Source organism: Lygodium microphyllum, unplaced genomic scaffold (assembly GCF_053477565.2).
Source record: "Lygodium microphyllum isolate KBCC unplaced genomic scaffold, Lygodium_microphyllum_v1.1.10 scaffold_131, whole genome shotgun sequence".
Lineage (NCBI taxonomy): Eukaryota > Viridiplantae > Streptophyta > Polypodiopsida > Schizaeales > Lygodiaceae > Lygodium > Lygodium microphyllum.
In genome coordinates this window covers 153180-176854 of record NW_028229614.1, presented here as the reverse complement: position 1 = coordinate 176854, position 23675 = coordinate 153180, and the positions used below count along the sequence as shown (strand labels likewise).

The 23675-nt window shown below is 43.7% G+C and overlaps 1 protein-coding gene across 1 annotated transcript in view; it reads left to right on the top strand.

The window, feature by feature from the left end:
- The first annotated feature begins 6825 nt into the window (after positions 1–6825).
- The window catches only part of LOC148008439 (acyl-CoA-binding domain-containing protein 6-like), a 48201-nt gene continuing 31351 nt past the window's right edge, over positions 6826–23675 (top strand). The window contains exons 1-2 of the mRNA XM_087674211.1: positions 6826–7199; positions 8253–8323. Of these exons, the coding sequence (XP_087530337.1) occupies positions 7029–7199; positions 8253–8323 (242 nt within the window). The 5' untranslated portion in view covers positions 6826–7028. The remainder of the gene's footprint in view (positions 7200–8252; positions 8324–23675) is intronic.

The window sequence follows — 23675 nt, the reverse complement described above, 5'->3', positions numbered from 1 at the left end:
AAGGTGAATTTTAATAGAAAAATCTTCAATCAAAATGAATATCTATATATAGAGGAACAAGATTAGGCTTTCTTTAGATCCATCTTGAACTTCATCTCCAGGCATCCTTATATTGTAAATAATGGAAGATGAATGTTGACCTTTTCTCCATAGAAGTTGAAATAATCTATAGACATGTTCTTGAACCTTATGAGTCATGGGTTATTTTGTGCATCACTTTAGAACAAAGTGATCATTGCTCCATGAGTTGAACCATAATCACAATGATCATGAAGAGATTTAATTATGTGACAAAGGGCGTCTTTTATTAATCTTTTGGTGCCATCTCAACTATATTTAGTTGTGAATCAAGCTAAGAAGGGAATCCACACATGGTAAATTTTATAAGTTCATTTTAAAAGCATAAATAAACCTACTTTTGAATAAACTATTTAAATATGCGTTGCTAAGTTTTTTGTTGTGATTAAAGGATGTTTACTAGCATGGTCATTAAATGAAATTGTTTAAAAACTGATACATATAACCATGTACAATGGTAATTTTGGTCTATGCATGCATCCTACATGCTTTAACCTAAGACTATGGTACTTTGCATTACACGAGGAAGGGTGCATGTCTGTGTGCGTGCACACGGGGACATGCGCGTGCATGCTTGCGCGTGTGTGGAGAGAGAGAGAGAGAGAGAGAGAGAGAGAGGGAGAGAGAGGGAGAGAGAGGGAAAGAGAGGGGGGGGGAGAGAGAGAGAGAGAGAGAGAGAGAGAGAGAGAGAGAGAGAGAGAGAGAGAGAGAGAGAGAGAGAGAGAGAGAGAGAGAGAGAGAGAGAGAGAGAACCTTTACTACATCAAGAGTATTAGAAATGGAAGATAATGAATGTGCAAGAAAGATCAACATAGCACTTATATTTATGAATGTTTAGAATTGGCATCATTGATCATTTGATTATGATCCTTAACATGAGATTTGTGAAACTAGAGATCCTCGTAATATGTTGGGCTTTTAGGCAATGATGGGGTTCTTGAGGACCTATCTAATTATTGTACACAATTTTGTTGATTCATGTTCCATTAGGGATTCTCCATTTTCATCTCTTGTACCATCTAAACCCTATTATCACTCATACTTTCTTCCATTACAAGTCTAACAACAACAGATGAAATTCTACTTAAATTAATAGCTTTTTAGCATCCCTATTCCAAAAAGTGACTTACTAATTGAGATCTAATGGAAAAATTGTGCGATCAAGCATTTTGAGGTCAAGCAACCATTCATATGCTGTAGTCTAATTTTATGTATGCATGCAACCATAAACACACTATCCATGCTTGGTAGTGGCATATTAGGTTGTTCCAATAGATGCACATTACATTGCAAAACACTTTTCCATGCTCATGGATGAACCTCATTGGATTGGACTATCAGCTTGCTTTTATTCTCACGATATGTGTATTGTTAGGAAGCATTGATAGAAGTCTAGCTAGAGATATAGATAATTCTCGACTACAAAAAACACTAAATCAACCTCAACTAAATAAACCTCAACAATGTGCTAAGATTTCTTACAATTAATGCTTCCAAAAGGCTTTGTTGGCGAAGATAACAAAAGGATGTTTTCCAACTCATGTGTGGAGAAAAGTGCAATGGTGTAGTTTGATTTGAAAGCTAGGCTACGTCATTTGCAACTAGTGTGAACATTGAAATTTTGCAAGGGTAATTTCCAAGGCTTTATGTAGCTTCCATTGATGATGAGGAAAAAAAATTTATATTTCATAGCCATCTTCCTAAACCTTGTGAATCATGGTTTTTTTTTTTTTTTTTTTTTTTTTGCATCATTAAGAACAAGTGGTTGCTACTCCTTGAGCCGAACCATAATCATGATGATCTTGTAGTGCTTGATAACATGATAAAGGTGTCTTCTCTTAATCTTTTGGTGCCATGTCAACTTATTTTTTTGGTCATGAATCAAACTCAAAAGGGAAGCTACACATGGAGAAATTTATAGCTCATTTCAAAACATAATTAAACCTACTTCCAAACACATTGTTGCCAAGGTTTTTTGTGTTGTGATTGTAGGATGTTTACAAGCATGGTCGTTAAATGAAGTTGTTTAAAAAACTAATACCTTTAATCATGGACAAGTGTAATTTTGGTTTATGCATGCATGCATTCTATGCAATTTAATCTAACTATGGTACTTTGCATTGCATGGGGAAGGGCACACATGAGAGAGAGAGAGAGAGAGAGAGAGAGAGAGAGAGAGAGAGAGAGAGAGAGAGAGAGAGAGAGAGAGAGAGAGAGAGAGAGAGAGAGAGAGAGAGAGAGAGAGAGAGAGAGAGAGAGAGAGAGAGAGAGAGAGAGATCACGTGATTATGATCCTAAAAGTGAGATTTATCTCCATATAATATGTTTGGCTTTTAGGCAATGATGGGGTTCTTAATGACCATACATAGTTCTGTTTATGCATGTTCCATTAGGGATTATCCATTTTCATCTTTTGTACCGTCCAAACCCTAACCGCCTTTAAGAGAGATGAAAACCATGGTTTAATACTTGTAAATATCCAAAACTATTTTTGATGAGTTTACCGTTCACTTCATCTACAATATTTTTTATTTGCACTAATGTGACATTGTAAAATGGTTTCAATTCTAGTGTATGTACATCTAGCACGAAATCTACTACCATATTATTCCTATATATGATTAAGAAACTAAAGGCTAGAAATAATGCGTTAGGAATGACTTCTTCAAGTATATTCATGATTCCTTGATGTCAATATCAAATTTAACATTTATAAAGTGCATGTGTTTCTACTTATATTTCTTCCATTACAAATCTAACAATAAAGCCTGGAACTCTACACAAGCTAGTAGTTTTTTAGTATCCCTATACCAAAAAGTGACTTACTAATTGAGGCATTTCACATTCCTCCCATTTGGTCCTTTTGGGTGACGCCATGTTAAACAACCAACACATTACATTATAATGAGATGAAACCTAGGTGCCCTTAAGGAATCTTTACTTGCTCTGTCTACTTATACTCTAATTTTATGTATGCATGCAACCATAAACACACTATCCATGCTTGCTAGTGACATATTAGGTTGTTCCAATAGATGCATGTTACATCACATAACACTTTTCCATGCTCATGTATGAACCTCATTGGATTAGACTATGAGCTTGCTTTTATTCTCATGATATGTGTATTGTTAGGAAGCATTGATAGAAGTCTAGCTAGAGACATATTGTTCCTTGAATACCTATATATGGATATAAGGAGTTGTGTGAGGACAATCCATCATTAAGATTTTGCACCTTATTTTCTAGCAGCCTTCTACAAAATGAGGACCCCTTACATGTGTTGCCTGTTGAACAAATGAAAGCAAGGTCTAGATGGTGGCATTGTGTGTAGATGACAACATATGCCTTGAGTTTGAAGAGGAAGTGGATTATAGAAATAGCTAAAGCATCTCATAATTAATTGAGAGGTGGAGTACATGTAGCATAAAAAACAAGCTTGACTAAGAGACCTAAATCACACAACAACATCACTCTTTTTCTCTCAAACTCAATCTTCTTGCTAAAATGTTCTACTACCTTTCATTATTTGAGTGCATTACTATTGTGCCTAGATGACACCTCGGACTTCATCCCTTCCACTTGATTTTCTAATGGTTTTGATGTGTGCACATTACAAGACCCCAAACTTATTATTGCATTATGCCTCATGACTTATGGATTTGTACATAGGGTAGACTCGATTTGCTTTTGCATCAAGGGTGCTATATAGGTGGAAACTCTATGCTCTTTTAAATAGAAGAGTGACTTACATTGGGCACAAAATGGTAGCCCAAAATAAGTGCCCCTCGCAACAAACAAACCCCCCAAAAAACCATACACAACATGAGTGTTCAAGTATTCATATCGCAAAAGGCAAGGCTTCAACCTCAACAATGTGCCAAGTTTTCTTATAATTAACATTTCCATAATGGCTTTGTTGGCAAAAATAACAAAAAGATGTTTTTCCAACTCACGTGTGGAGAAAAGTGCAATGGCTAGACTATGTGGTTTACAACTAGTATGAACTTTGTAATCTCACAAGGGTAATTTCCAAGGCTTTCTATAATTTCCATTGATGATGAGTAAAAAATTTGTGTACTTCATGGCCATTATGTAGTGTAAGAGGGCAAACGACTACTACAAGTTTGGATATCTTCACTTAACAAATGATGTTTTCCAAGTCTTAATTCAATCCATGGATGTGTGCATCAATATAAAGAATTTGTAGCCCACTCTTAATGCACACGTCTGTGTTGATTTTGAACACTTATATGTAAGAAAATAAAAAGGGTTGAATTGAGAAATGTTGTAAAAGCTCATATGTGCTTTAGAAGAGTTACAATAATGCTCGTGGAAAAGGATATTACTAGTGTATCAAAAGCCATCATATTCACAAAACCTATCCTAATCACCCTCCCTAGGTGGGCCTTGCAACCCTACCTATCAACTGGAGCCTCCCCTTGATAGCCTTTCCCAATTTAAATATCTAGTTCACTTTCAACAACAAAACATCTGTTGTATTTAGCAATCAATTTTCCATATAAATGTACCTTTACTTTTTACACACTCATGCTAGGGTGGGGTTTTTTAAGGCTTTTGGGGAAGGGTGGAGTGTATAATGATATAAGTATTATGGAATTATATTTATCATTGTATTTTACTGAAACTGACTATGGAAATAAGTTAAATTTATTTTATTTATTGTGGATTTTGTTTATTTATCACATGGCCTATGACTTATTGCATGAGGCACATGTGTGATACTAGTCGTAGTATGCTTGGTGGATAAATTGAAGGATACTAATGTGCTTTGTGATGTAGTGAGTGGATTATTACATAAATAGTTTTTAAGTGAATTTATATAGTAAGCACAATGTATAATAATATGTATTTATATGATATTATTTATTATAAAAAATATTATTTCTTTGTAAGTTATAAGTTTAAGCTTTTTTAATTGTCATTTTAAATGAATCATTTGTCTTTACTATCAAAATTATTTGATTTAATATATTTAATATAAATAATATTTGAATAATAGATTTAATATATATTTTATTAAAATAAACTTTTTTCATGGAATATTTTGCTAGTTTCTTGATGTGATGCATTTTCAGAAAGCTTTCCTAGCTTTCTTTACAAAAGTCGTAGGATCGTGCATGAAACATGAGAACATGGTGAAACCTTAGTTTTGTTGTTTCTCCCTCATCTGAGTTAGAATTCAAAGCTTTTGAGTCATTTTTTGGGGGGGTTTGATGGCACATTCCAAACATGATGGTGATGTCAAAATGTAATGATTTAGCACATATCATTTTCTACATCAACCATAGCAAGATATATGAAATCTCTTAATATATAAAACTCTATACTTTGATTGATATTTGTATTTTCCTTATTTCATAATAGAGAATGACAAACCATGCCTTTTGTCATGGGGGAGGTTGGATCTTATCATGTGTTTTTCTCTTGTTTTTTGTAAATTTGTTAACTTATTCAAATTCTTTCATGTTTAACTCAATTGTTTATTTCTAAGATTTAAGATGCTAGATTCACCACCTAGTCCACTTTGCAATAATAACCATGAAGATATCGAGTATATCTCAAACGTGGTCAAGTAAATGGATCGTAGAATGCAATGTCTTTTTCCCCTAGATGCATTGCTATTTTATCGTATAGGTTTGGATACATGTTAGTCTACATGGACATAAGACCGTGTGTTTCTTTGAGTTGAAGTTTTCTTTCTTACATTCTCTTTGCATTCAATTAGTATATAAGATGGTTGTTTGTATATTTGTATAGGTCATTCTCCTGCAAATTACAACTTAGATCTTAGATCTCAACACAAAATGCACCATTGACATTGAGTTGAATCGACAACAATTTTTTAAAACTAAAACATATGTGTTGATGAAAATTACAATAGAGTTTTGATCAATGCATTACTTTAGTACAAAATGCTATACAATAGAATTATGAGTCTTGCATGGTTTGCTAGTAACAATAAGGCAAGGTTTTTCGTGGAGGTTGTTTAGAAGTAGATGGTTTTGTGACATGGGAGCAAGAAGTGATTTGGGCTTACTGGGCACATGAGATGGTGTCTCATTCGTAGATGGAAGAGCATTAAGAATGTCCCTCTCATCCAAGGTGATATCTCATCGATTGTAGATCTTGTTCTTGCAGGGATCAAACGCTTGTTAAGCTTTGCCTTTGTAGAGTAATCGACAAAATTGAGCAGCTTTGCTCTTGATGAGAGCCTCAATTGCTTGTCATCTGGAGTGTGAGTGTTAGCATGACAAGATCCCCTCAACCATTACCATAGCATATGCTTATGTGCAATTTTGAAAAAAGAACATCTGCATTCTATTACCTATCAAAAACGTTTTTGATCTCATGAATGATCATAGTTTAATAGGCTAGACATTGGACATGCACATATGTTTAAATATGCCATAAGAGATGTGCAGTCTCGGGGTTGAACTCACACACTAAGTGAATTGAACCCACACTCGAAACATGGAGCACAATTAATGCTGGAATTGTAAAGCATATTCCAATGTAAGTGGGAGGACCAACGAGGCTGTAGCCCAGTTGGTTGAGGTGGATGGGTGAGTTTCTCTTCGTTTGAGGGTTGATTCCTCGCTATTGGACACTCGGCTTGGCAATACTTGCTATCTCTTGGGATGGTTCACTTTAGGCCCAGATAGAGAGCCAAAAACTGCTCGCATTACAAAACATGTTAAGGTTTTTGACAAAGAGGAAAATACAAAGGCTATATGTCAGCAGTAGTGACACCGTGATTTTCTTTGTTCTTTGGTTGACACCAACAAATCTCACGCGCAGAGTTAAACCATTCGACGCCATAAACAATCACCATCGCGTTGGAGCTTGCCATTTATCGCCATAGCCCCGCCCCGCCCCGCCCCGCCCCGCCCGGCGAGCTTTCCCTCTCAGAGAGCCAGCAGGCTTCGATGGCGAGGGCTCCGAATGGCCGTACTTCGTCCTCCGTCGGGCCTCCTTACCCCAACCGCTTCCTCGCGGCGGCTGCCTACGCTGGGTTCAGCTCCCAAGCCTCGCCCTCGGCTCACCCCCCGCGCTTCTCAGACGAATCCACCGCCGTCCTCTACGCTCTTTACCAACAGGTACGCAGCTCCGAGCACTTCCCTCCATGCTTTCCCTCTTGAAACACATTCGACCAGAAACGCACATTTTAGGAGAATCCTGGTCGGATCGGATCGTTGCAGATCGCCTAAGGCTAGGGTTGTGGAAGATTAAATATCGCGAGTGTCAGTCAATTCGAGGTGCTTCCCGTATGGGATCTGTTTGGTTCGCTGCTACAGGATGATGAGGACTATCTCTGGATCGAGGTGTTTTCTTACTGAACAAGGTTCGAGAGATCATTGGTGGGTCAGATCTCGTAGTTATCAATAAGAAGGGTGTTCTCCAGGCAGGCACATGGATAAGCCATCAAGGAATTCGCGTTTTATGGTCCCAAGGGCAATGGATGAACGGACCACGATTGTCAAATCCTTAGGGGTGCTTCGTGGGAAAGTGCATTATTGGAAAAAATTCATCCCCAAGCTATACGAATGCTTTATGTTGCGATACTTTCGTAGATCTATGTAACCAAGGATTTGATACCGGGCAACTTTATAAGCCATTGATTTATGCTCAAAACAGAGGAGTTTGCAGTGGAGCTACAATCATGTGTGGTAAAACAGAGAACTTTTTGTGCTGAATAGGCAAGTACGACTGAGTTGGAACAGGCTTCAGCAGTATGCTTCATTGCTGAATAATCAGAGGAACGATCCAACAAATTAAGTTGCTGATTTGTGGATTTGGGCAGGCAAGGCTGTGTTATCACTATCTAAATACTGTCTTAACATACCTTTTTGACCTTGAAGAAATGCATGCACAAAGCTTGTTCAAAAGATTTCAAAGGAACACCGCTGACTATGTTATATGGGGAGATCACAGATTTGGTTCAGTGATGAGTTTTCAGAGTCACAGTTGCAAAGTTGCCCACCAAGAATCAAAAGGGTTGATCTAATTACATATGCTACTTATTGAATTCATAGATGGGGTCTCGTGCCTTTCCTTTTATCAATTCTGTCCAGTGGAAAAGCCTTTCTTATGAGTTCTATCAGTAGGCAAAGCCTTTGCTAAGACCTTAATTGAAATTTGTGTTATTGCAGGCAACAGTTGGACCCTGCAATGTACCTAAACCTCGGACTTGGAATAAACTTGAGCTGGAGAAATGGAGGAGGTTATTTATGATCCTTATTAGCTCTTAACATAAATATAGCTTGCATGCACATCCTTCAACCACTGGATGAAGCTAGTGATTGCAATTTTGTCCTGATGAAGGATTTCTGAGCACCTTTTTCACAGTACTAGTTAATGAAATATATTCTTTCAATTGGTATTAACGGTTCTGATTTTTGTAAAATCTGGATAGTTTTATGATAGAGATTTTAGAATGCTCTTTTCTTGTGAAATATTTATTGAACCAAAATGTACTTTGCAATCTTAATGCCCACACCGATTTGATGAGAGCACATTGAAAGCCAAAGAAGCCAAAATAAAGATACCATACTGCACAAGCTGATGTGACATTTATCACAAGAAGATTCCTCCTCTTTGGGGATTAAGATAACATGATATTATATAGGGTTTTCTTTCCAGGCCTGAAATATATTGACATATAAACCTAAGTGAGATACATGGTACAAAACTCATGATGCTTAATGTGCCACATGGTACATACATTCTAGGGTCTAGGAAGTTATGATCCTTGGACCCTTCCTTTGACAAGGTGTGTATTGACTAAGTATAGGAAAAGTTCAAACATCTACTATCGACATTAGAAACTCAATACAACTTGATAGAGAGGTAGTCTGCTGCCATTTCAAGCTATGAAGGTTCTGATCTTGTAGGAAATTGATTCACGGATGAAGTTTGTGTGTGTGGGACTATTGTGCACTACCTAATTGTGTAAAAAGGAGCGAATTGGGCTAAGTCCAAATCAAAGATAAGGGCTTAAAACCTTCCCGGAGTAGAGCAGAAGACTTGGAAAAATCTATTAGGGTCTTGTTAGTTGGTGCTTATAGATGCAATGGTGGAGAGGTCAAGTAGATGAAGGCCTCGCAAATACAAATTGAGATATAGTTACAACCTTCAAACTTTTATAGGGCACTTTTAGGACATTTGTGTTGGTCACGAGTACACTTCTTTGTGGAGTACTTGGTTCCTTCAAAATGTTATGATACACATGGAGGCGTCTCAAGATGTAACATTTACAATTAGCAAGAATAAAAGAGTTTTAGTTCATCTTCATTTATTTCTCCAAGCCAAAGTCTTGAAGAGACAAGAAGAGAGAATGCCCATTATACACCAAGTTCATAAAAGGCAAATCAAATTGGTGAAAGATCGAATGCTTTTGTGTAGTTTGTTTAGATATCCACATTATTTTTTAGTGAATCATTAATAAATCAAGTAATGTGCAAAGGAGTGTGAATATAGCCCATGTGAAGAACATGTGAGTGTGCAATGGAAGAGAAACACGAATGAGGAGAGAGAACGGAAGAGAAAGATTGCAATGAAAGAAGAGAATGGAAGAAGAAAATCTGCACTAAACACCAAATGAAAGCTGAACACAAAGGTGGACTGATTAGTCCCTGCACGCAGCCTAAAGCATAAATGAGGGCATTGGATCCGGTTGATGACAAATGGCAGTGATGATGGACAAAGGAGAGTCCTAAATGGTGGAGTGTGCTGAAAACCTGCAGAAGATAATGACTAACCAAGTGGGTGATGGCTATTTACAGCTAGAGGCTGCCAAAATTGTTGACTGTTGTCATGATGTGCCAAAAAATCCGGTCGATGGCATAAATATGAATAAAATAATGACGTCGCCATCATAAATGCTGGCAACCTCAATCTAACCAATGTGAATGTAGTCCAAATCCACTGAAAAGGAAATGCACAAGCTAGAAACTATCCAATGAGTGTGAATACGACTAAACTGACCAAGAAAGAAATGCAGGATCTTAATGGAGATGCCTGCTCTATCAAAATACATGACAAACAGTGTAAGATCTCCTAATGTGCTCGTCTGAGCTCATAAGCAGGAGATGGCTATGCAAGGCACACATAATTGCTAATGAAACGTCCCTCTAGGATCCAACATGCACAAGAGATACGATACAAGCCATACTCACCATGAAAGGGACTAGACATTAGACTCATCTCCCAGCTATAGAGCCGAATGGGCTCACCTTGCAGCCTGGGAGCCAACAACACTCCGGGTCATGACCACATCCCAAGGGTTGGCATCCTATATCATTGGCCCATACCATCCCGGTGTATGGACGTGTCGGCCACCAACAGGCCAAGGTCCCAAGAGTGGTGATCACACAATGATGTGTACAATAGGGCCTTGAGTTCTATAAATAGGACTCGGTTGCCCTAACCCTGAAGTGCCCTTAGTTCATTCTCATTAAGTCATTTCATGACCATTGTGACCAATGCTACAAGTGCCTATCTGGATATCAAGGGATGTAACACTTCTCCCCTTATGGGATGATTGCTGTCATCAGTAATATCGTCAGGATTGAAGCGAGGAAAACAACCCTTCAATGAACATACCGACTCCCAAATAGCCTTCGCCTTTGGATGGTATTTCCACTTGACCAAATACATGCATAAACGGTTCGATGGGATCATTTAGTCCTAAGGTCAAGAATTAAGTCAGATTCGAGTGGAACATAACGAGTAGTATCCTCAAGCCGTGGGGCTTTCACAATTGGGACAATTAGTTTATCTTGTCCCAATTGTTCTTTCAAGCGACTCACATGGAACATAGGGTGAACTTGGTTTTTCGAAGGTAAATCCAACTCATAGGATATGCTACTTATCTTTTTGGTAATCTGGAACGGTCTCAAAGACAACTTATAGCACTTGCCGGTAGTCATTGAATTGGAGTGCTTCAGGACTTTAAGGTAAATCTAGATGCCTTCTTGGAGCTCTTGAGGAGTGCAGTGTTGGTTAGCATAAAATGTGAAATGATCTTGGGGGCTGTTTTAATACTTTTCCTAGCAATCGTTAACATCTCATGCATATCGTGCAGGAAATCAACTATGGATTGCATTTTTACCCCCTTGAGCTTAGTGGCAATTGGTGGTTCCAGCTCATAATCGTACATAAGCATCAATGAGCTATAACCACTAGACGAATGCTTAGCACCAATATAGGCAAACTCAATCAAAGGAAGATAATACTCCCAATCAAATTGCCTATGAGAGACATATGCATACAGAATATCCTCCTTGATTTGATTTGTTTGTTCGGTTTGTCCACTGGTTTCATGATGTTTTGAAGATGATATTGACAATTGAGTTTCCATTTTTTGAAAAACCATTTGCCATAAATGGCTAGTAAACTTAGGATCCCGGTCATTGATTATTTCATTGGGCAAACCATTTAGTCTATAAAGATGTTTGACAAAGAGACCAGCTAACTCATGGCTTTTCATGGTTGTCTTTCTGGGTATGAAAGGAGCCATTTTTATCAATCTATAAACCACAACTTAGATGGCGTCATGACCTTCATTCGTACAAGGCAATCCTACTACCAAATCCATAGAAATGCTACTTCACTTTCTATTGGGAATTTATAAAGGATACAACATCCCCGCCTGTTTGTGTCATTCAACTTTATTAAGCTGACACTGTAGGCACTCACGCACATAAGGTTGAACCGTAGTCTTAATATGTGGCCCATAAAAGTAGTGAGTAACTAAGGCCAAATTTTGGTGTATGCTAGGGTGTCTTCCTACTATAAAAAATAACAGAAGCATGCCACCATGCCAAAATAAGCGACAGTGCAGAGAGTAGGGTTTGCGAGGAGTAACACAGAGCGTGTACAACAAACATTGAGAGAGAAGACAAACTCAAAAACACAAGAAGAACATGGTGATGATGCACTGAATTGTGCTATGAGAAGAAAAGCTAATACAACAGAGACAAAGCTCAAAAGATAACTGCATTGTCTTGTTTGAACTAGGCGGCTGCACATGTGGGAATCTGCACAGTGAAGGGAGCGAAATGCAATCTTCTTGGTAGTGGGCTATCAAAGTAATCATTGGAAGGTGAAAGATAGCTATCGAGGGAGCATACCACAGTCCTTCGATGCCATTGGAGACGTGGAAGATGATCACTAGCTGCCGAGGAAGCGAACCGCAGTCCTTTGATGTTGGGGAGTGACTTGGGCAGCAAAATGCAAATCCCAGAGTAGAGTTGTCAGACACAGGGAGAGCAGCCTAGACGTTGATGCCAGTTGGATAATGATGACACCAAATGATGGAGGATGAGTTGGGCTGCAAAAACGCAGGTCCCAACTGTCAGAGTGCAGCGGTGCGGAAGCGTAGGACTGAGAGAGAGAGAACGCAGAGAGAGAGAAGGGAGAGAAAGAGACAGTGGACGATGAAGATCTGCTGTATATAGAATGCTGAATACAAAGATATACACGGGCGCAGTGTGCTGGACTGCGTGTCTCCACCTCGACGATGCAACCTGCTGTCCACCTCGAAGTCTGCTGCAGTCTGCACTGTCTGCTGTCTGAAATCTGTGAACAGAGACAGAAACTGCGCGTCACCGGTCTGTAATCTGCGTCAGAGAAGAGTGTACAGACTGCTGAAAGTGTCGACTATAAATAGTGGAAATCTGCCAGGAAATAGGGCGCCAGAAATAGGGCGCAGCCAGGAAATAAGTCGGCTGCATTAAATGCAGCCGACTGGGCTGCAGGCAGTCGGACTGCCACGTGGCAGTCCGACTGCACAGTCCGACTGTGCAGCTGCCCTGTTGGTCCGACTGTGCAGGCTATGATCTCTAACACCCCCTCTCAGAGCCTGGATAGGGCAGAAGCCTGAGGGATCTGGAATGTTGCTGAAGTAGAGCCTGGGGAAGCGCCTTCGTAAACAAATCCGCAAGATTGTCCTCCGTCTTGCAATACTCCACAGTGATGGTCGCATCCAGAAGCTTTTCTCGGATGAAGTGGTACTGGATCTCAATGTGCTTCGTCTGGGCATGAAAAACAGGGTTCCTTGCCAAAGCAATGCAACTTTCATTGTCACATCGCAGCAATGTAGGACGAGTCTGGGGGCACCCAAGCTCCTCCAACAATCTTCGAAGCCACACAACCTCGCATGTGGTGGAAGACGCGGCCCGAAACTCCGCCTCAGTAGACGAAAGGGCTACCGTGGGCTGCTTCTTGCTACTCCATGAAATAACACCTGCACCCAAAGTAAAGCAGTAACATGTAGTAGACCGCCTGTGGTCCACGTCACCGGCCCAATCCGAGTCGCTCCAACCTGCAAGTACAAGATCTGACCCATCTGTCCCTGCGGGGTAATGAATCCCTAAATCAGACGTCCCCCTCAGATACCGAAGTATCCTCTGAGCAGCCTGCCAATGCACCGTCTTAGGTTCACTCATGAACCCTGCCAAGAGCCCAACAGCAAAACATAGATCAACCCTTGTGTTGAGAAGCCAAATCAAAGACCCAATCAATTGTCGATAGCGGGGCGCATCCACCAAAGGAGAAGCTGAATGGGAAGTGGCCTTCCAGTTCGGATCCATAGGAGTAGAGAGGGCCCGACAGTCTTCCATCTCAGAAGACACCAAGAGCTCCTGTACATATCTCTGTTGGGAGAGAAAGATCCCCCTCTGAGACTGATAAATCTCATGGCCTAAAAAGAAACGGAGGAGACCCAAATCCGTCATCTTGAACGTCCGATGTAAAGCTGACTTTGTCTCCTGGACCTGCTGTGCAGCATCACCTGTGACAATCAAATCATCAACATATAGTACAAACAGCACACAACCATCCTCGGAAGTGTGCACATACAGCTGCGGATCGGCCTTGGACCGCCGATATCCCAACTGAGACTGGAGGAACGAATCAATCTTCTCGTTCCAAGCGCGCGGGGCCTGCTTGAGGCCATACAAGGCCTTCTTCAACCTGTAGACTTTCCCATCTGAAGAACCAAAGCCAGGAGGCTACTCAACATAGATCTCCTCCTTCAAATCACCATTCAGGAAGGCCGACTTCACATCCAACTGATAACAGGCCATCTCCTATGGCCAGCCAAAGCAAGAACAGCTCTAATGGTTGCCATGCGAGCTGTGGGGGCAAAAGTGTCATGACAGTCAATCCCTGGGCGCTGGGCAAAACATTTAGCAACAAGGCGAGCCTTGTGCTTATCCAAAGTACCATCACTGAGATATTTGGTCTTGAAGACCCACTTGACTCCAATCACCTTCTTCTTCGGGGGGCGTGGCACGAGTGACCAAGTGCCATTCCTCTCAATAGCCTCCAACTCAGCTTCCATAGCTTTCTTCCATGGGGCGGACTGTAAAGCCTCCTTCACGGAGGTGGGCTCTCGATCCTGCATAACACGGGACATCAAACAATAGTTGGAGCAAACAAGCTCCGAAGAATGCGCCTGGTGCCTCCGTGACCGCCGCGGACCATCCTGCGGTCCCCACTCCTCAGGAACCCCCTCGATCCCTGAATCACGGAGTGTGTCACGGGCCTAGCGAGGAGGAGGCCGAACCTCCCCTCGTCGTTCTCCATCAGCAGAAGACTCTGGAATATCCATCGGTGGTAACTCCTCAGAGGGGTCCGGTGGAACAGTAGACTCTGTGTCAGAAACAGAATCATAATCAAAAGGCACGGGCTCCAGTGGAACTGTAGAAGGAGCCCAACTCTCCCCTGGATCTCCAAGAACGGGATGCTCCTCACCCGTTGAAGTAGCCGGAACCTCCACAAACCGCACATCACGGCTAGTGTATACATCCCGCTTGACGGGATCATACAGTCGGTAGCCTTGGGACTGGGAGCTGTAGCCAACAAATACCTGTTTTCGAGAAGCCGCTTCAAATTTATCACGGTGAGCCTTGGGAATGTGAACATAGGCATCACACCCAAAGACCCGAAAGTAAGAAACATCTGGCTTCGTCCCAAAATAAGCCTCAAATGGAGTCATCCCTTCCACGGCCGAAGTAGGGGATCGATTAAGGATGTGGACTGCAGTAGCCACAGCCTCGGCCCACAGAACCTGAGGGGTTTGTCGGTGCTCCATCATGGTGCGTGCCATCTTGATCACACTGCGGTTCTTCCGTTCAAGAATACCATTTTCTTGAGGAGTATTGGTATTGGCAAACTCTTGGTGAATTCCTCTATCTGCACAAAACCGAGCAAACTCATTAGACACAAATTCACCTCCCTTGTCGGATCGCAAGGTCTTCAACTTCCGGCCTGATCGGTTCTCCTCAAAGAGAAGCCAATCCTTGAAGTGCGAGAAAGCTTCTGACTTTAGTGCCAAAAAATAGGCCCATGTCATCCTGCTTTAGTCATCCACGATCAGCATGAAGTACGAGCTCCCACGCAGGGACTCATTCCTCATAGGGCCACATAGATCCGTAGATACGAGCTCCATCGGTGAAGTAGACCGCCGCGAAGCTGTGTGGGGAATGGCATCCCTATGCTGCTTCCCCCGTATGCAGGAGACACATGGCTGCTGGCTCACCACTATATCCGGCAACCCTCGAACAAGCTGTCCACGTGACGCCCTCCGAAGATAGTCATAGTTCAGGTGACCAAACCTAGCATGCCATAACTCTGACTGTGACTATGAGGTAAGAAGAAGAGTAGAGAGGGCGGTGGAAGACTTCAGTTTGTAAATGCTGTTCTCCTCATATCCAGATGATAGAACCTTCCTCGATTCACGATCAAGGACTCGCACTGTAGTACTGTCAAACTCCACCAGAAGACCAAGGGAGCAAATCCTATGAACTGAAAGGAGATGGTACCCTAGTCCTGGTACATGCAAAACCTCTGAGGTATGGGTACCACCTCGTCCATCCGGAATAAGCTGCATCTTACCCCGACCTGCAACAGAAACTGAAGAGTTGTCGCCAATGAGAATCTGCCCACGCGATGGTCGCAGCTGGGCAACACCATCTGATGAAGGAGTCATGTGCCGTGAGGCACCACTATCAACAATCCACTCTCGAGCCTGGGGGGCCGTCATTGCAGCATCAAAAGCATTCGGTGAAGCGTCCTCAATGACAGCTAGATGTAGAAATGCAGCTGATGAGGGTGCAGCCACTGCTCCAGAATCCTTGGTTTCCTTCTTCTTGGTGTCCTTCGTGTCTTTGTCAGGGCAATCCTTCTTCCAATGGCCAGTCTTTCCACAAATATGGCATGTGGAGTCTTTGTCCTTGTCCTTCTTGGACTTGTTATCCCCCTTCTTCTTCTTTTGGTCCTTCCCCTTCTTCTGAGAGGCTTGACCTGTCAGCGCCTCCGTCTTGGAAGCATTTTGTCTCTTTAACTGTTCCTCTTGGTCCAAGACCATAGGAACCAACTCTTCCCACCGAAGAGTAGACTCTTGCCCAGAAGCAATGAGGGCAGAGTAAAATGTACCGAATCGTGGCGGCAACTGGGACAGTAGTGTGATCGCCATGTCTTCGGAGGAAATCGGCTTCCCCGCATTCTGAACCTGCATCTGTAGCTGCCTTAGCTTGTTAATGTGTTCCCTTAGCGAAGAAGACTTATTGACGGACAAGGTCCGCATCTGTACCTCCAAAGAAACCCTCTTCATTAGGGTCATCCGATTGTACATTTGATCAAGCTCCAGCCATATCTCTCGAGCCACCGTCAAGTGCTCGATGTGAGCAATCACGGCTGTAGTGCATGATAGAAAGAGAAAGGATCGAATCCTCGCATTCAGTTTGTCCCAATGAGACTGGGCCTTGGCCAACTCCGCACGAGCTTCGGAAGAGAGTTTGGACTCATCTCTTACCGAGGGCCGGTCAATCTCCTCCTGTACCAACTCCGCCAAATCATAGGACTCAAGAATGGCCAACATCATGACGCGCCAAATGCAGTAGTTGTCGCCGTCGAGCTTCTGATCTGTAGGAAGAGCCGGTAAGACAGGCACCTTCCGGTCCATAATCGCCTGGAACTCCAAGTCAATCTCTGTAGACATCTTCACCTACAATGCCTTCACAAACGCAAAAGCAGCCCCCTCTGACTGGGAAAACTCAGCCTGCTAAGGCTCTTCCGCATCCTGAACCTTCTTCACCCGCCGGAGGCGATGAAAAAGCAAAACCTGCACTTGTAGGTTGAAAACTCAAACTTCCTCTGCGTCAAACAGCAGTAAACAGCAGCAAATCCACCACCTGTACTCCTTTCCTGTGCGCCCACACTCGTTTCAGCCTTGTTCCAAGGCGCAGCCCTCCTGTCTGCCCTTAAACGCAAAAAACGCAAATTTGTGTCGCGATGGAAACTCCTCTTCAGGTTGATTCTGCGCTCAGTCAGCCCTCAAATACTGCTCTGATACCATGTCAGAGTGCAGCGGTGCGGAAGCGTAGGACTGAGAGAGAGAGAACGCAGAGAGAGAGAAGGGAGAGAAAGAGACAGTGGACGATGAAGATCTGCTGTATATAGAATGCTGAATACAAAGTTATACACGGGCGCAGTGTGCTGGACTGCGTGTCTCCACCTCGACGATGCAACTTGCTGTCCACCTCGAAGTCTGCTGCAGTCTGCACTGTCTGCTGTCTGAAATCTGTGAACAGAGACAGAAACTGCGCGTCACCGGTCTGTAATCTGCGTCAGAGAAGAGTGTACAGACTGCTGAAAGTGTCGACTATAAATAGTCGAAATCTGCCAGGAAATAGGGCGCCAGAAATAGGGCGCAGCCAGGAAATAAGTCGGCTGCATTAAATGCAGCTGACTGGGCTGCAGGCAGTTGGACTGCCACGTGGCAGTCCGACTGCACAGTCCGACTGTGCAGCTGCCCTGCTGGTCCGACTGTGCAGGCTATGATCTCTAACACCAACAGCCTCTGTGTGACAGATGAGTGATATCAAGTGATGGACAAGCCAAGCTGCAAAAATGCAAGTCCCAACAGCCCCTATGATAGACGAGTGACACCAACTGATGGAGGAGGAGCCACACTGCAAAAACGCAAGTCCCAAAAGCCCCTATGATAAACAAGTAATGCCAAGTGATGGAGAAGGAGCCAGATGGATAAGTGATGTCAAGTGATGGAGGAGGAGTTAGGCTGCAAAACCGCAGGGCCCAACAGCCCCTGTGATAAACGAATAACGCTAGGTGACGGAGGAGGAGCCATGCTACAAAAACGCAGGTCCCAGCAACCCCTGTGATAGATGAATGATGCCAGGTGATGGAGGAGGAGCTAGGTTGCAAAATCACTGGTCCCAGTAGCCCTTATGATGGACGAGTGATGAAATCATTGATGCTTGATGATAGAGACTGTGACTAGAGCCTAGGGTGCTGACACCAGGCAGCAAGGAGAAGGTTTTCAAACTCCAAAACGTAGGTGAAGGTGGAGCCTAAAGAAGAAGGGTGCTGATGCCAAGCAGATGATGGTGATGCCAGATGGAAGATGCTCCAAACGCAAGGCTTGATGTTGTAATAGGGCGCTTGAAGCAAAAGAGGAAAGGTGAAGGGAGCCGTGAGCCACGAGTCGCAATGTCCTCGTGAAGGGGTGTGAGGGCAGTGGAAAGGGTTGGTGAGAGAAGGGAAGTGGTGGTGATGACCAATGAAGGTAGTTGAGAATGATTGGAGAGAGAGAGAGAGAGAGAGGAGATGTCTGGCCGTCGCGAGAGCAGATGCTGTTGCGTGTGCATCTGGCCCTAATGCCGCCCGTCTGACTTCCGTGTCGCCTGTGCGTCTGGCCCTCACGCCGCTCGCCTGACTTCCGTGTCGTCGTTTTTCTTGTCGCGAGGAGCGCCATTGACCGTCAGCTCGCGCAGGGACTGGTAACGTTGACCTTCTGCCCCTCGTCGCCTGACTGGGATGCAGCAGCGCCCGACAGCCACTTAGCAAGGGAGCACGTGGGTGACAGCTTGGCGCCCCCCCACCTGAGTCGTCTCGAGATTGCCCTGCCTTGGGGCCTGCGCCTATTGAACGAATAGCAGGATACTGAGCCGGAGGCGCCACTCTTTCTGCAGACCGGCAAGTTTGTCAGCAAACTGTCAGGTAAATTAGGGCAAGCCCGCGCAGAACAGGGTAGCAGACACGAGCGGTAGTGCTGACTGCTCGTGCAGATCAGCTTTCGAACTGGGATTGGCATCCGTTGGGTGCAGACCCATACCATACAATCAGTCCAAGAGACAGTGGGTTGTGGGCTGTGGGGAGTGCTGGGCCCAACTCTGGGATTGTGCTTCTTCTTGCAGGCTGCTGTGCATAGCTTGGAAAGAAAGAGAGAGAGAGAGAGAGAGAGAGAGAGAGAGAGAGAGAGAGAGAGAGAGAGAGAGAGAGAGAGAGAGAGAGAGAGAGAGAGAGAGAAGCATGGCTGGTCTGGATATGGCTTTTATCGACCAAACGGTGGTAGCCGTTGGTCCGGATTCTGATACAGAGGAACCAGAGGACATGGTTCCTTGCACAGAGGAGATGCCTCCTGGTCCTGACTTTCAGCCTGCGGGCAAACGCTCCAAGCATACTTCAGAAGAGACAATGGGTCATCAGGAACGTTCTTATGCTTAGGTTGCCTCTGATTCTGTGGATTCTCAGGATATTGACTGGGAGCATTTGCTGGAGTTTGCCAACACTTTGCTTGGCGATTATGTCCAACATAATCATGAAGCTTTTTCTGACTCCAGAACTGAAGATGTTTTGGAAGCCACGGTGGACCCAAAAAATGTCTCGCGCTCTTTTTCAGTGTTTTATGACCGTGCTGTTATACTCTTCTTCACTGGCAGGATTCCAGTGCTTTTCCATATTCGCCAGTGGCTGCACCATTTACTACTGGGGGAGTGTGTTGAGGAGATTTTTGTTGGGCCCCGAGGCTTCTATGAGGTGCTGTTGAAATCTGAGAAGCAGCGGGCTGATCTCCTGTCTAAACTGCCATTGTTCTTTGATCGCCGTTTGGTCCATGTTGTACCATGGCGCCCTATGGTAGACTTTCAGCGCCTGCTTCAACGTGAATGGCCGGTGTGGGTTGAAGTGGAAAATTGCCCGGCTGTCTATTGGCCTTTGTTAAAGGATGCCATGGCCATTGTGGGCACTGTTCTGGTCCCCCCGAGCCTAAGGGCCATGAATCGTAACCGTTTGTGTATGTTATGGGATACTGCTAAGAAAAGGCCTGCATGGCTTCGTATTAATTGCTCTGGCATGCATCCTTTGCACTTTCGTTTGAAATGGGGCAACTTTGCAGGACACTGCTTTTCGTGTGGAAAATTGGGGCATTTTATGGCCGAATGCCCAGAGAAGCAACCGGCGTCAGATGATGAGCATGTTGTGCTACCTATGGAAGACATGGTGCTTGATGCTCCGTCACAGGATGCAACCCAGCCACCTAAAGTTCTTGATAAAGGTAAACAACCTGTTTCGGGTTTGGATTCCCGTGGCAATGACTGGGTAGAGGCACGTCCCAAAAAAGGTAAAAAGGTTGATGCTGGCCTGGCGGCTATTGGGCCTAATGTTTCATAAGATTCCATGCGTACGTATATGCGCAGGAAAGAAATGTTGTCTTCAGAGCACGATGCGCGTACTATGGTTCCTTCTGCTCCTCGTAATCAGTCTACTAGGAAAGTATATACAGACGGCCCAAAGGGCCCACCCGCTTAGTTGGCTTTTGATACTCGAGGGAATGTGATTACACCATGGGATCGTCGTTATCCCCGTTCCATCTCCAAGACAGTGGATATTCCGTCTACCTCTAAAGCTGGCCGTCAGAACTCTTTTGCCGTGTTAGCTGATTTTTTGGATGAGGGTGTCCTTGATATTCTAGTAGAAAAGGTTAAATCGAGGCAAGCGGTGCCTCGTTCGTGATTTTCTTTTTGAATACACATGAAGATAGCCACGTGGAATGTGCGAGGCATTTGTTCTCGCCATAAGCAACATGCCATGTGGACTGTATTGCATGAGAATCAGTGGGATGTCTTGTGTGCTGTTGAGCACAAGAGTCACGGTGAAGTAGGAAAAGTTGTGGATTGCCATGGGTTTCTCTTGTTTTATGCAGGGACACATGCCGGGCATTATTCTGGTGTGCTTATGATTGTACATGAGAAATATCAGCCGGTTCTTATTAAAAATGATGTACATGGCCGCTTTGTGGTAGTTGAAGTTTTATTTGAAGGAGAGATCTTATGGTTGCTGGGCCTATATGCTCTGAATGACCCTTTATCCCACCGGGATCTTTGGAATACCTTGAAGACCTCCTTGTCACTTGGCAGATGGGGTTTTTTGATGGGGGATTTTAATATGTGTGTTGATTCTTCACAGGCCACCTCAGGGCATTCGGTGATGGATGCTCCGGAAAGTCGGGTGTGGAATGCGTTTGCTCTTGCTGTACTTAAGCAAGATCTATGGTCTTGGCTACACCCTTCTTCTATAGGGTTTACTTTCCATTCGGCACAGTATGCAACTACATGGTCGCGGTTAGACCGAATGTACATCATGCAGGATGATGATTTTCTTCCTGAGATGCTGGAAATGGCAGTCTTGTAGCAATATGCCTTGTCGGACCATTTCCCTCTCTAGCTTGAGATACTTGCACAACCCATTGCACCTTTTATGCAATTGCTGGATAGACTCCCTTTACGTTTCAACTTCTCTTATTTGAAGCATTCAATCTTTTGGGGCTATATGCAGCAATTGATTGATAGATTTTTATTGGACTTCGCCTCTGAGGGCACTTCTTCCTTTGAAAGATTGCTCTCTAATGTGCAGCGTGTTGCTCGGCAGTATGGGATCCACCATGCCTCTCTTTGTCGGCAGCGTCGACACGCAGCGGACTTACTGGCTTTGGTTCGTTCTCTGCTGGTGGACACTCCGGATGATGAATTTCTGCTGTCACTGGCGATGCGTTTGGCTGATCTTATTAAAGAGTTTCAGTTGAAATCTTATCAGCAGGCCAAATTGCAAAATTTAACTGAGAATTTGCAAGATAGTGCTTGTCAAACTCATAAGTTCTTTCGCGCTCTGCATGCATCTCCTGCTCGAGAAAATATGACTAGACTCCAGAATTCAGAAGGTCGAATGGTCACTGACCCTCAGACTATTGTCAATATGTGCAGGAATTATTTTCTCGATCTTCTTGGTTCTTCTCAGTCGCCTTCTGACCAGGTTACACATGCACGTTCAGTCTTCTATGATCTGGTCCGACATCAGGTTCCACTTGATATGCAAACTACTTTGGAGACAGATATTTGTGAGGAGGAGGTTATGGATGTTTTGTTGCGCCTGCCTAAGGATAAAAGTCCCGGTTGGGATGGTCTCACCAATGAATTCTTTGAGAGTTCTGCTACCCAACTGGTGAAGCCATTGACGGCCATGTTTCAGTAGGTTTGGGAAACATGGTTCATGCCTTTCTCATGGAAAGAAGGTCTTATCAAATTGCTTCCAAAGGTTCCGTCGCCGTCAATGTTGCAACATTGGAGACCAATTTCTTTGATGGGTTCGATGTATAAAATCTTTTCCAAAGTGCTGGCGAATCGGCTCCACAAGCATCTTCCGGCCATTGTACATCCTCTTCAATATGGTTTCATTAAGGGCCGCAATATTCTGCATAATATCTTAAATGTGCAAATGGCTATTGACTATGCAAGGCACTCTAGTCAGGAAGTGGTATTGATTCAATTGGATCTGGAAAAGGCTTTTGACTATTTAGAGTGGTCTTTCCTTGGAGAACTTATGTCTACTATGGGCTTTGGCACTCGGATGTCCTGCTTGATCTACACCATTAGTGCTGCGGCTTCTTCGCGAGTTATGCTAAATGGTGGTGTTACAGAGCCCTTTGTCCTTGCACGCTCTGTGAGACAGGGTTGTCCTTTGAGTCCTCTCTTCTTTGCCCTGGCGACTCATCCGGTTCTTTCGATGTTATCTTCCATGGCAGCTTCTACTCAGTTGGCCGGATTGTCTCTTCCTTTTGGTTAGCACTTCGTTAGTCAATCTTTGGCTGATGACAGCTTTATGATTTATCTTGCGGACAAGGACAATATTCGCAAGGCTTTAGATGTTTGGATGCTCCTTGGTCATGCTTCTGGTCTTCGTATCAATGCTTTCAAATCAGCCATTCTCAGTTGCACGGAGTCCGATTTATAGTCATTGGACTGGAAGGGACAGGTTGTTCCCCGTGGTTCCATTGTCAGGCAACTTGGGTACCCTTTGGGTGTTGATGTTCGGCCAAAACAACTACTACAGTGGATTTCACAGAAATTGGCAGTGAAGTTTCTGTATTGGAAGTCGCAAACGTGGCCCTTCCGTGTTCGCCTCAAAGTGGCTCAGACATTTATGCTGCCAATGCTCACATATTTCTTGCCATTGCTGCCTTGGACTCCTACTACTTTGAATGCTCTCACTCGGCCCATTCGTTTCATGTTATGGAAGAAGGATTCATTGCATGCAGGTATTTCGTGGATTTCGTGGTCGTATACATGTACCCCCAAGCACCTGGGTGGTGGGGCTATTTTGGATGCCGAAACTCATATGCTGGCACTTCGTTGGTCTCTTTTTCGTGCCATGTGTGTGGTTTTCTTGAGGACCGCGGGCTTTTGCATGGTAATACACAAATTCGAAGCTCC